The sequence below is a fragment of the Labeo rohita genome, chromosome 6, assembly GCF_022985175.1.
Source record: "Labeo rohita strain BAU-BD-2019 chromosome 6, IGBB_LRoh.1.0, whole genome shotgun sequence".
Taxonomy (NCBI): Eukaryota; Metazoa; Chordata; class Actinopteri; order Cypriniformes; family Cyprinidae; genus Labeo; species Labeo rohita.
In genome coordinates, this window is record NC_066874.1 from 34,950,427 (window position 1) to 34,963,944 (window position 13,518).

Consider the following 13,518-nt stretch of genomic DNA (forward strand, 5'->3'; position numbering starts at 1 on the left):
TATTGTGGAATAAGGTGCACAGACAAAATTTCATAAAACAAATAAAAAATAAGTTTGTACAGTTTGAAATAAAAGAATAGATCAAATTTTGTGAATTAAGAAAAAAGTATTTTGTTAAAAAAAAAAAAAAAAATCTTAATTGATATTTAAACTCAGTAATTTAGGAGATAATTATTTGCAGGAAACTAGATTTTTCATTTCTGGAAAAAAAAATGTATGTATATTTTTTGGTATTTGATTTGATATTTAATTATATGTCCTTTGAGTACAGCAGAGCTCCTGTCAGATTTAGTATGTCAGTTTCTCGGTCCATGAACAGAACATTCTTCTCTAACCTCTCCTTCCGCTTGCGTCCCTCTAACACGATTCCTTCTTCTGGTTTCCTCCTTCTGAACGTCTGTTCCTCTGCTCTCTCTCTGTCTTTCTGCAGCCGGTGGCGTCTCTGCAGCCGTCTGCGCAGGCTGTGTCTTACTCAAACCCTTCGTGCCCTCAGGTCATCCTGCCTGTTTCTCCTTCCCAGCAGTACAACATGGTACTTCAGCTCTGCTCACCTGTCCTGTATCTTGCCCTTCATTTCCCTTCAATTGCTCTCGCTCACTTTTCTGCTCTTCTGCTGGATATTGTGTTTTGCCATTCTTTTCTCTTTTGTTAGGTATTTTTTTTAGGTATTTGTTGCAAAAATCTGCTGATTGAACAAATTTAAATATGGCAGATTTTTAAAGAGCTAAGCAGAAATGTGCAGATTTTATTTTTGCTAATGAGCATGTATTAAATATTTTGTACCCAAATGTGTTATTTGAGATGAAAAATGGTCCTGTTACAACTTTTCTGGGCAAATATCTTTTATTTCATTTTTTATTTTATTTTATGTGGTTTTGTTTCGTTTTTTATTTCAAGTAGATGCCATTTTTATTAATTTAATTTAATTTAATTTAATTTAATTTATTATTTTTATTTTTTTTAATGCTTTTTTGTCAACTACTCTGGGTGGATTATCTTCTGGTTTTGTTTTGTTTTATTAAATTTCGTTTTATTTTAGTTATATACTAATAGTTGCAAGTAAAGTTATCCCAGAATGCCTTGACAATTTCAATAAGATAGAGAGTATTGCTTCAAATATTGCATTGTTAGCTTAACAAAATGCTAAAACTTGACTCAGTTTGAATCAGTCTTTTTTTTTTTTTTAATTTCATGTGAGAAGCTCCAATTTTGTGCTGCATTCTTGTGATTAACAGAGATGCTGTGCATGAAGAGCGTTTCAGATCAGTTGCATATGAATCTCCATGACTGTTAGGATGTTGTTCATGTAGACAGTGAGATTGTTTACTAGGGTTTGAAGCGACTCCTGCTGATCTCTCTCCGTCTCTGTTCAGGGAGATGAACTGACTCCAGGTTTCGGGCAGATGTCTTTAAGCCGTCAGGGCTCCAGCGAGGCACCGGAGCCGCCCGGCCTTTACCAACCTCCGCCCGCCGTACTATCCCAGCATCCTCCACCCCAGCCCAGCTACATCATGCCCCCACCGCCCTCTGGATACCAGCCCGCCGCTCCACACCCACATCCACCCCCACCACCGCCTCCGCCAACACAACCCATCCTACAGACAGCACCGCCCGCACAGGGATACATGCAGCCGCCACCTCCACCGCAGCAGGTACACACACATATTAAGGCTTTTGTTCATCAAGGATGCCTTAAATTGATCAAAAGTGACATTTATAATGGTACAAAAGATTTCAAATAAATGCTGTTCTTCTGAACTTTCTATTCATCTGTGAATCCTACAAAATAAAATGTATCAGTTTCCACAAAAATATTGTGCAGCACAAACATTTTCAACATTGATAATAATCATAAATGTTTGTTTAGCAGCAAATCAGTATATTAGAATGATTTCTGAAGGATCATGTGACACTGAAGACTGGAGTAATGATGCTGAAAATTCAGCTTTGATTGCGGCAATCAATTACAGTTTTATGAAAGCTTGTTTTTGTCAAAGGATATAAAATAACGTTAATTGTGGTTCTTTATCTCTAAATTCAGACTTTTTTTTCTGAGTTTATAACTTACAGGTCTGACTCAATTGGAAATACAATTCAGGTTTTCTGTTTAAATTCAGAATTGTGAGATATAAACTTGCAATTCTGAGGGAAAAAGTTAGAATTGTGAGATAAAAGTTGCCTATTTGATTTTTTTATTCCATGGCAACAACAAAAAACAATTGCACGATGTGAAGTCAAAATTCTGAAAAAAGGAACAGAATTGCATGATCTAAACTCAGTTGCAAAATGAAAGTTTGTATATTTTATGTTTTTATAATACTCTGCATTATACACTCGCAGTTGTGAGATACAAACTTGCATTTTGCAATTCTGAGTTTACATCATGCAATTCTGACTTTCTCTGAATTGCAGAAAACAAAATCTGAATTGTGAAAGAAAGTGGAAATTCTCTTTATTTTTTATTTCAGTGGCAGAAGCTGACTTGCATACAGTTTAACATATTAAAATACAAAAAAAAAACTGTACTTATGCATTGTAATAATATTTTACAACTTTTACTGTATCAAAACAGTAAAAATCTAAAAAAAAAAAAAAAAAAAAACAAATTAAAAAAAAAACATGCATTTGACCCTCTCATCAAATCACAAGATACTCCGGATTTAAAACAAAACAGCAGCTGTCAAATGCGTTCAGCTCCAATCCTGAGGTGAAAAGCTGTAATTTCCAAAAAGTATTAGCAGACTCTCTTTCGCTGTGCGAGGAGGAAACGGGAAGCTGGCACAGCAGGGATGGAGAACTTTAGTTAGAAAAGGAAGTGTGAGAAGGAAGCTGAGTGTGATTGTTGTGAAGGAATGTTTGTGTTTGTGAATCACACTCTCCTGGTGCAAACGCGCTGTAATCGCACACACCTGCTGTTTCCGCTGCGCTTTATACCGAGCGGCTGATAACGTGCAGCGGGAGAATTGTTTATCCTGTGCAAAAATTTTTAGAGCTGGCTTCAAAATATTGATTTCTTGTTTTTAATCAGTTATCATTTTGATGAATATCAATATTTTTTCAACATTTAATGTGTTTCAATAAATCTGTCATGAAATCAACTTGCGACATCCACTGTGTAAATGTTTATATTTAACAAACCGGAGTATAAAGCAAAAGAGTAGTATAAAATATATCCCATGTATTTATTGAACATCCAGCAAAGTTACTATACTGTGATATAATTAATAAATGACTCATACAGTGATATTAGATTATGGTCCTTGCACCCACCGCTATAATAAACGGTGAATCACAGTCTTTATATTCCATCAGAGCGTTCCTGTAATATGAGCAGCACATAATACTCAAGGTTGTGTGTGTGTGGGCAGTATCAGAGGTAATGATGTGCAGTATGTGTTGTCATCATCCCTCTCTCTCTCTGCTGTCTCAGATCCAGGTTCAGTATTATTCCACTGGAGGACAGTATCCGAATTCAGGCCAGCAGTACCGTTCCATCTCTCACCAGGTGTCGTACCCCGCACAGCGCTCTCAGCCGCTGCCTCCGCCGGCGCAGCCCTCTGGTCAGTGTGACATCACTTCCTGTTCCTCTGCTTCTAGACAGCATCATGATATCCTCCCTGTAAAACCAGCTCACATGCTTTTGGAGCAGAGCTCATCAGATGAGACACTCATGGAAGCCTGTTTCCAGCGATTAAGAAAAAAATCATGTGAAAGTAGATCAAAAATATGAGACAAAATGTCCTAAATATGAGGAAAAAAGCCATAATTATGCCATATTAAGTCATTATTAGGAAAAAATCTATTATGACATACTAAGTCATCATTATGAAAAACTCTAAATTATGACAAAATAAAAATTATTAAAAAAAAGTTTAAATATAAAATATTAATATAACTAATAAAATATAAATTATAAAAAGTCATTATGAGCTAAAAGATATAATTATGATATAAAAAATGCCATACGTTTTAAAATAAAATGTTAGAATTTAAAGATTAAAAAGTGAAAATTGACCTACTGAATCATGATGTGCAATCACATAAAAAGTCAAAATTATGACATCCTAATCCATAATTATGAGATTGAGAAACTGTAATTTTGAGAAATCAAAATTGTCAAAATTTATTTATTTATTTATTTTTTTTTTTGTGAGTCATTTATGAGAAGTGGAAATATGACATACTAAGTCATAATTGTGACTCTGGACCACAAAAACAGTCATAAAGGTCAATTAAAAAAAACTAGAATTATCCATAAATAAAATAAGTTTTCTATTGATGTATGGTTTGTTATGATAGGACAATATTTGGCCAAGTTGCAATAATTTGAAAATCTAAATATTGAGAAAATCGCCTTTAAAGTTGTCCAAATTAAGTTCTTAGCAATGCATATTACTAATCAAAAATTAAGTTTTATGTATTTACAGTAGGAAATTTACAAATATCTTCATGGAACATGATCTTTACTTAATATCCTAATGATTTTTGGTATAAAAGAAAAATCTATCATTTTGACTCATACAGTGTATTGTTGCCAATTGCTACAAATATACCTGTGCTACTTAAGACTGGTTTCGTGGTCTAGACTCACAATTATAGAATAAAAAGTAATTTTTTTTCCATAATTTTGACTTGATTTACCAAAGCGTGATTTTCTTTCTCATGTGGAGCAAATGACTTCCATGATCGTCTGTCTCTGCTGATTCTTGTCATTTTTATGCTCTCTTATATGGATGTCTCACATTAAACTGACTATTAAAGCTCTGAACGGCTCCCTCACGATGAGCGCTAGAAGTTTGATGTGCTTTTGTTTTGCGCGATCAGCTCCTCTCCAGCCCATGATGACCAATCAGCAGCCTGCGTACCAGGGCATGATGGGAGTCCAGCAGCCTCAGAGCGCCAGCATGATGAACACGCAGCGCACGGCCATGAACGGACAGATGCAGGGCATGATGGTTCAGTACCCTCCCATGCCCTCCTATCAGGTGTGTGTGAGTCTGTGTGTGTGTTTGTGTGTGTTTATGTGTGTTTGAGTGTGTGTGTGTGTGTGTGAGACTAACCACTCCACTCGTGTGCCGCCGCAGGTGCCTGTAGCCAATGAGAGTCAGTCTGTGGTGCAGCAGCAGTACCAGCAGCCCGTCATGGTTCCCGCCAGCCAGTCCGTACAGGGAGCCATGCCGACCGCGGCACCCATGCCCGTCTACTATGGCGTACTGACACCCACACAACAGAACAGCACAAGGTACGCACACGCTACACCTAAGCACGCATGTCACATGTTGGCTGTCACATAACAGTGTCAGAAGTGCTGGAAAAAACCTTTACTCTTACTGCATGGAGTAAGTGACTCCAACTTAATGTTTAGACATCTAAACTTCATAAACAGAACAAATTTAGGTTCCCCATTTTTTTTTTTTTTTTTTTTATGGGGGATTTTTTTAATGAATAAATGTATGCTTTAATCTGTGTTGTTTTTGTGCTAATTCTGCTCTGGTTATTTCAATATGTTATGTAATCTGTTGTAATATGATTAGAAAAATCTCCTGAGTTGCTTCAATAGTTGTGTTTCCATCCATGTTTTGTTTTGAGTATTTTGGGATATTGCATGTTTAAAAAAAAAAAACAATAACAGATGTGCATAAAATGTGCATTAAAATTTGTAATTGAGGCGCATAATTGTTATATTCAACAAGAAAATATGCATTGACTACAGTGGAGAAACGTATAGAGTGACAAGTGTAAATTTACATTTTGATGCTGTATTGTCACTTTTGTGCAAATTCTTTTTAACTGTGTGTTTTTGTGTGTTTCAGTCCATCTGTGGGTTACCTGCAGCCGCCCAGTTCAGATCAGTACCAGATGACCCAGTCTGCCTCACCCTGCAGCCCACAGCCAATGCAACAGCAGTATTCAGGTACACTGTAAAAAACAATGTTGATTCAACTTAAAATAATTTGTTACGTGGCTGCCTTAACATTTTAAGTTCAGTCAACTCAAAAAAAGTTTAGTCAACTTGAAATGTTAAGTTGTACTAAGTGACAACTTAGATATTTGAGTTCATTCAACTTTAAATTTTAAGGCAGCTGGGTAACAAGCGCAGCTTTTAAGTTTAACAAACCAAATTTTCTTTAGTCAGCTCAAATACTAAATCTAAGTTTTCACTTAGCACAACTTAACATTTCAAGTTGACTAAACTTATTTGATTTGACTGAACATAAAATTTTAAGTCTTTAAGTTGACTCAACAAATTGTTGTTTTTTTTTTTGTTGTTTTTTTTGGTTGTTTTGTTTTTGTTTTTTACAGTGTACACCACAAACACAACACGCGGCAGATATAGCCATGCTACTGTTAGCTACAACCGATATTAAAGAAAAAAATTATAAATGTTGTCATTTGAAATAAAATAAAAATATTAGATGAAAAGCTTTGTAACAGAAGCCTTTGTAACAGCAATGTTACAAATGTTACATTAAAAATTAAATGTTAAATGTTACATTAAATGTTACACAATGTTACATTGGCAACTAAAAAACTGAGAAATATATTTTTTTAAAAAATTAAAATGATAGAAGAATATAAATTTAAATCTTAAACTTAAAAAACATTACTATAACTATAAACTATAAAAAACTATATCAAACTATTAAAAAAATAATAATTAATAAATACTCTTATATTATATAATACTACACTCATACGATATTTAATACTAAAATAATACTGAATATCATGATCAGTTATGATATAAACTACAATTTACATGTAGTTTACCCATTGTGCATCAGTAAATATCTGGCGATAGGTTGTGTGAATTAGATTTAGGGTTATCATACCTCTCAGTCTAGTTTATTTTGTATTGGGAGTGACTGACTCGTTGATGTGGATGTGTTGTAGGGGTCCCTCCTCCCGGTCCTGGTGTGATGGTAATGCAGCTCAGTGTCCCTAACGGACCACAGCCAACCCAGAATCCTCCACTGGTTCAGTGGAACCCCTGCAAGTACTACAGCATGGAGCAGAGACCCAGCAAGCCTGAGCCGCAGGTATGAACACACGCATTATAGTTGGCTATATTTGCTAATGCATTTGATTCATCATGGAGATTTACACTAATCATCATTTCCCCCGCGTGTGTGTGTGTAGGTCAGCACTCAGCTCAGCAGCCCGCTGGCGTCTCCCACACAGTCTCCGGCTCCCTCTCCGTCTGGCAGTGTGAACACCGTGTGTCCGGGTCTCGGCCCGCTGCCTCTCATCTCACAGTTCCCTCGGCCTGGGGGGCCAGCACAAGGTACACACACAAACTTTATTACATCAGATGTCTACAAAGCATTAGATCATGGCATTTTTCTGTCCACACTGAAAGCAAAATGGTCAATCAGAACGTATTTGATCATATCAGAACGTATCCTAACTTGTTAATTTGCCGTTTAAGGCTTATTTATTTAAAAAAAAAAAAAAAAAAAGTAACCATTGATGTTTTACTGCGGGCGGAGCTACGTGACAACCAATGGGAAGCTTTTGCTGCTTGTTTTTGGTTACAACTGTTTGAGATTCACCTAGATGGGATTCATTGCTGAGTTTTCTTGTTGAATTATGATGCAAAATGCAAGCTATAACTAGTCATCCAACACACTCATGACATAATGATGAGCTCTGGAACTGCGGTGACCCTGCCTGTGTACAGTCACCGTGACCCACTGAGAGAGTGTGTGTGGGTGTATGTGTGTGTCCTACTGCCCCAGTGAGCTGCCGGTGTTGTGTTTGGCTGTCCTCCAACTATCTGACTGACGCTGTGTGTGTGTGTGTGTGTGTGTGTGTGTGTGTCAGCAGATGGACGCTACTCTTTACTGGGTCAGCCGCTGCAGTACAGTCTGTGTCCTCCTCCCATCATGCACAACCACAATCAGTCCTCCTACAGCTCCCACCAGGTACAGCCTTCTGTGTGTGTGTTTGTGTGTTGAGAGAAGTTTCTCCAAAAAAGTAGTTTCTAGTGTTAGTTTTTACACACCAGTACATTGAGATTATTAACATATGTTAATAACTGTCAATTAACAGAAATGTGTCCGTTTTAACGTTTACCCACATTCTTGTCATGGATAGTGAGCGTTTACATCTTTTTAGTAGAGCTGTCAGTTTGTGTTAACTTAATTAGTTGTTAAAAAATAATGCAATTTAAAATATTTTAACGCAGACCTTCCCCGCCCCCAGACCTGTACATCGTCTTATATTTCATTTAGTTGACTGTTGACACATATGATGCAGGGAAACAACTCCATAAGTGCAGTTATGCCCTAAAATTCAAGATATTGGTGCAAAAACACGGGCAGCAAGAGCAATACATGACACAAGTGCTTACTTTGTCTAGATGTGATTTTATACAACAGTTCAGTAAATAAGAAGTTGATATTGTGTTATTTAAACACAGTATTATAAGCCATATTATAAGCCACTTTAGAACCCATACCAGAATTGTTGTGCGTGTCTGAGCAACACACAGGTGTTTAGTTTCTGAATGAATCCGCGTTTTGAACAAATCGTGTGAACCAGTGATTCAAAAGCTCATTCATAAAGAGAGCCATTTACTTAATTCCTGAATAAATCAGCCGTTTGAACAAATTGAATGAATGAATGACACAAAAAACAACTTATTTTCTTTTGTGGAACATGAAACAAGGTGTTTTGAAGACTGTTGGTAACAAAGACTTTCATTTAATTATCTTCTTTTATGTTCCATAGTTTACGCTTGGCCATTGCAGCATAAATGTTTGTGCAATCAATTTTATGTTTAATAAAAATATTTCTTTCTAAATTGACAAAAAAAGCTTTTGTGGATATTTTCAGTCAAATTTATTTTATTAGATTTCAATAATCGAAACATCATGTAATTAATTAGATAAAATTTGAATCGATTGACAGCCCTACTTTTTAGTGAATAATTTATGCATCTTATTTTCAATCATATTGTTGCAAATTTAATATAAATTACATTTAAATAAAATGTTTATTAAATTAAATTGTATAAAATATCATAAATTACAAATTATAAACTATTAAAAAAATAAAAGGTAAAGAGTAAAAAGTTTAACTGTAACGTAGTTTTTCTGCTAGATCTTGCTTATATATTGGTTTAAATTAGACTTTAAATCCCCAATTTTCACACTTTGGTTCAGCATCAACATTTAAAAATGCACAGAACTCTTACTGTTAAACACCATGTCAAGCACTTTACCATGCATGTTTAAAGTTAACATATTTAACTTTTTTTTTTTTTTTTTTTCCTTATACTTTATTATTTGGTTTCTTTAAAAACAAAAAAACTAAACAAAACAAAACAAAAAAAAAACAGGTCAGATCAGGGGAAAAAAGCTAAGAAAAAAAAACCTAATAATAATTGTTGTTGTTGTTGTTGTTATTACTACTTGTATTATATTCTATAATATTCTTGTCACTAAGGTTATAAATTAAAAACTCAACATTTTATTTTTAAGGCATGTTTTTAAAGTTATGGTTAATTCTGTGCGCAAGAGCATTAACTGCTGCGTGATCCATCAATCCCCATATTATATCTCCATCTCTGTCTGTAGTTGTTCACAGTGTGTTTATGTGTTTCTCAGAGTCAGGGAGTGATGAAGCACGGAGCGCGGGGTAAAAGACAAACGCTCAAATCTGCCTCTACAGACCTCGGAACTACTGACGTGGGTAAGAGACCAAACACAAAAACTCCTCACCGGAGTCTTTCTGCTCATGTAAAGCCAGTGTGACAAGAAAATGAAGCCTATTTTCTGTCAGAGTGTTCCTGGTCTTAGTTTGCATGATGATTCGTTCATCAGTCTCTCTGAAATGGCCTTTCTGTGCGCGCACGAAACACATGATCTAATCAGCAGCGGTGGTTTTAACACTAGTACGATCTCTGCTTGTCTTCCTCTAGTGGTGAGTCGGGTGCTGGAGGTGACCGACCTCCCCGAGGGCATTTCTCGTCCGGAGGCCGAGAAGCTCTTCAACCAGCTCTCGCTCTGTGGCGCCAAGATCCAGTGGCTGAAGGACCCTCAGTGTCCCCGGGGCCCCGGTGGAGGACGGGGAGACGCCAACGACCCCGCAAACCTCTACACCGTGGTGGCCGTGTTCCCCAACACCATGGCGGCCCAGAGCGCCTCCTTCAAACTCAACAACAGCGGCGGGAGTTTGTTCAAACTACGCGCCACCAAAAAGAACTATGACTTGCGCGTGCTGGAGCGAGCGAGCTCACAGTGAGTCGGGAGAGAGAGAGAGACCGCAGGACGGAGAGGAAGTCGAAGATGTCAAAGGGAAGAGATCATCCTGGTGTTCCTTAGGGATCTTTTTTATTGTTTTGTATCATTGACAGAAGAGCACATGTGACGCAGAAGCGCGGCGCGTTGTATGTGTATCGTATGACGTGCGCACGCTCACACACGCGGGCGTCTTAAAGGGACGGTTCAGATGAAAACGAAAATTCATTCTCACGTTCATGTCGTTCCAAACCTGTGTGACTTGTTTTGTTCTGTGGAAGAGAAAAATAGATGTTTTGATGAGGCATTTTCAGTTCCCATTAACTTTATGAAAATACTATGGAGGTCAGTGGCCAAAACTTTTTGATGGCCAACATTTCATTGCCAGCTCTTTTATGCTTTTTTATGTGTGTTCTGCAGAGAAAAGAAAGTCATACAGGTGTAGAACAACATGAAGGTAAGTCATGACACAATTCTGATTTTTGTGCAAACTATCACTTTAAAGAGATAAGTGATAGTTTGGCCAAAAATTAAAGTCATCCAAACTTGTCTGACTGAATTTTATCTTTGAAACTTAAAAGAAGAACGTTGGGAATCGAACGGTTTTGGTTTCCGTTGATTTCCATTCTATGGAAACCAGTGGGAACCTGAAATGTTTGTTTGCCAGCATTTTTTATATCATGCTTCTGCGAAAGAAAGAGATGTTTACAAGTGTATAACGACATGAATGTGAATAAATTATAGATTTTTAATTTTTGGGCAAGCTGAAAGGATAGTTTGACCAAAAATTAAATTTCTGTCATCATTTACTCTCATTTATGACGTTCCAAACACGTCTGACTGAATTTCCTCTCTGAAACTTAAAAGAAGATATTTTGAAGGATGTCGAAAATCAAACAGTATTGGTTTCCATTGACTTCCATTCTTTGGAAATACAATGGAAGTCAATGGGAACCGAATATGTTTGTTTGCAAGCATTTTTTATATCATGCGTTTAAGTGTGGAGTGACATGAATGTGAGTAAATGATAGGTTTTTTGGTTTTGGGTGAGCTAAACGGATAGTTTGACCAAAAATTTAATTTCTGTCATTTCCTCACATTCATGTCTTTCCAAATCAGTCTGAATATAGAATATCTTAAGATATTCTGAAGAATGTTGGGAATCAAAACTGACTTGCGTCACAGTTTATGGAGATCAGTGGGAACCAAACATGTTTGCCAGTGTTTTTTATATCATGCTGCTTTTGAAGATGGAAATGCATACTTACATGTAATGACAAATAATGACCGGTCATTTTTGGGTGAACTATCCCTTTAAAAGAATAGTTCAGGCATAAATGAAGACCTTGTCTTCATTTCATTCCAACCCTGTTTGACGTTAAGTAGAGCACAAACGGAAGGTTTTTGAAGATCGTTCTTTGAGAACTTTAGAACATATATCGAGCACTGAAAAAGTATTACAGAAAGGTCCATATGAGCAAAAGTCAGTGGTGTTTGTGTTCCGGTCCGTATGACTTTCACAGATGGTCAGCGACTCCCATAAAGCCTCATGTGACTTCAGAAGACTTGGAATATGAACACGACTGGCTTTTTGGTACTTTATTCTCATTTGTGGAGCTCGACAGGTTTATATGAGCAAATAAAGCTCTGATGTTCTTCCAGAACAGAAGAAAAGATGTCAAGCAGGTTTGAAACGTTAGAAGAATCGCTGGTTTGATCTGAACCGTCCCTTTAATTCGCCGTCGAAGCCTCGTCTCTCCACGCGCTCATGTTTTTCTCCATCCGTCTCCGTCTGTCTCTCTTCCTCTGGCGAGCTCTCTCTCCTCATCTTCTCTCTCTCACGTTGTTCACTTTGGATTTCTTCCTCTTTCACTTTCGAGCGTTTCTTGCTTTCTGTTTTGCCTTAACGCTGTTGTGGACTTCTGTATCGCGCTGTTTATTTTCTCTCTCTCTCTCTCTCTCTCTCTCTCTCTCTCTCTCTCTCTCTCTCTCTCAGATGAATCTTCTTTTCTCGGTTCAGTATATTTATATAAGTGATGTAAGGATTATAAGAAATAATCTATATATTCAGTGATTCTTTTCCCGTGGATAAGTTGAAGCTCCTTTTCCCGGCCCTTTGCTCCCCTCTCTCGCGCCTCCTCCTCCTCCTCCTCCTCCTCCTCTCCTCGTTGTGTTTGCGTTTTTCCGTTGACAGCTGTGCAGAAAGTATCTGAGGTATTTAAAAGTGCACAATGATTGCGAATGTCTACTGTAAATTCCATTTAATCTGTTATTTTTTGTTTGTTTTTAAAAATATAAAATAACTCCAAGATTCCTGTAGCGTCTGAGTTTGTTACATCTGTACGAATGCCAGATGAAATGAGAGCGTGTTCATCACATCAGAAATCAAATCAGGAGTTGTTTACTTTAAATTTTTTTCTTAATTTTATAATGCACACATGATCAGATTTGATCCTAAATTCCATAGATTTCATGCTAGCATGCTAGGTCCAAAAAAAAAAGGATTTATAAATGTTTTTATTATTTTTATTATTATTAAGGCCTGGAAAACCCTTGAAAATAGCAATATTCCTAAAGAGGTGCTTGAAATGTGCTTAAATTTTTAAAAGACAATGTATCTAAGATGAAGTGTGAATGAAGTGTTTCATTTGGTCAAAAAGCACATCTCTTTTCACACAATTAAAAAAGAAAAAAACACCTTTTTTGCTTATTTCAGTTAATGTCAAAACACAGTTGAGCTAAGCCAGTAGTAGTACTGCCAGTGTTGTGTAAATATGGCTGAAGACGCGAAAAGAGGAACAGACAGACCGAATCAATTGAGTCATTTACGCTGGAACCGCTCTAAATGATTCAAACTTGTGACTTGATCATTCATTTCAAGCGATTCACTAGCAAAAACCAGATCACATTAAAAGAGCCGTTCATTTTTGAATTTCGACATCGCTTTTAAGGATTTACAAAAGCACTGTTGCAAAATGATTCACTCTTTCAGTTGAATCATTTGATTTAGATCGTAACGGTTTTGTGAATCATTTTGCAAATTGAATGAATCAAATCAAATGATTCACCATCCAGCTTGGATCGCAATTCATTTAATTTAGATGGGAACTTTGGAGCAGGGTTTGTGAATCTTTTGGTTAGGATTAAAATTTCGGAGTGTGGAGTGCGAATCATTTGATTCAGATCAGGATTTTGAAATGATTCCTTAAACCTTTTTTTCTGATTTTTTTTTTTTTTTTTTTTTTTTTTTAAACAGTAGAAAATATCAGACCAC

At 36.6% G+C, this 13,518-nt stretch overlaps 1 protein-coding gene across 9 annotated transcripts in view; it reads left to right on the forward strand.

Moving 5' to 3' along the window:
• The window catches only part of LOC127166718 (R3H domain-containing protein 2), a 53,827-nt gene extending 41,274 nt beyond the window's left edge, over positions 1 to 12,553 (forward strand). For 7 of the 9 annotated variants that reach the window (XM_051112208.1, XM_051112215.1, XM_051112216.1 and 4 more), the window contains 11 exons: positions 431 to 532; positions 1,374 to 1,652; positions 3,431 to 3,560; positions 4,825 to 4,985; positions 5,085 to 5,242; positions 5,814 to 5,914; positions 6,895 to 7,040; positions 7,141 to 7,285; positions 7,825 to 7,925; positions 9,612 to 9,696; positions 9,926 to 12,553. In XM_051112208.1, coding sequence (XP_050968165.1) covers positions 431 to 532; positions 1,374 to 1,652; positions 3,431 to 3,560; positions 4,825 to 4,985; positions 5,085 to 5,242; positions 5,814 to 5,914; positions 6,895 to 7,040; positions 7,141 to 7,285; positions 7,825 to 7,925; positions 9,612 to 9,696; positions 9,926 to 10,248 — 1,731 coding nt within the window. In that variant the 3' untranslated portion in view covers positions 10,249 to 12,553. The remainder of the gene's footprint in view (positions 1 to 430; positions 533 to 1,373; positions 1,653 to 3,430; positions 3,561 to 4,824; positions 4,986 to 5,084; positions 5,243 to 5,813; positions 5,915 to 6,894; positions 7,041 to 7,140; positions 7,286 to 7,824; positions 7,926 to 9,611; positions 9,697 to 9,925) is intronic. The other 2 variants (XM_051112214.1, XM_051112217.1) reach the window with 2 other exon arrangements.
• Positions 12,554 to 13,518: the final 965 nt, after the last annotated feature.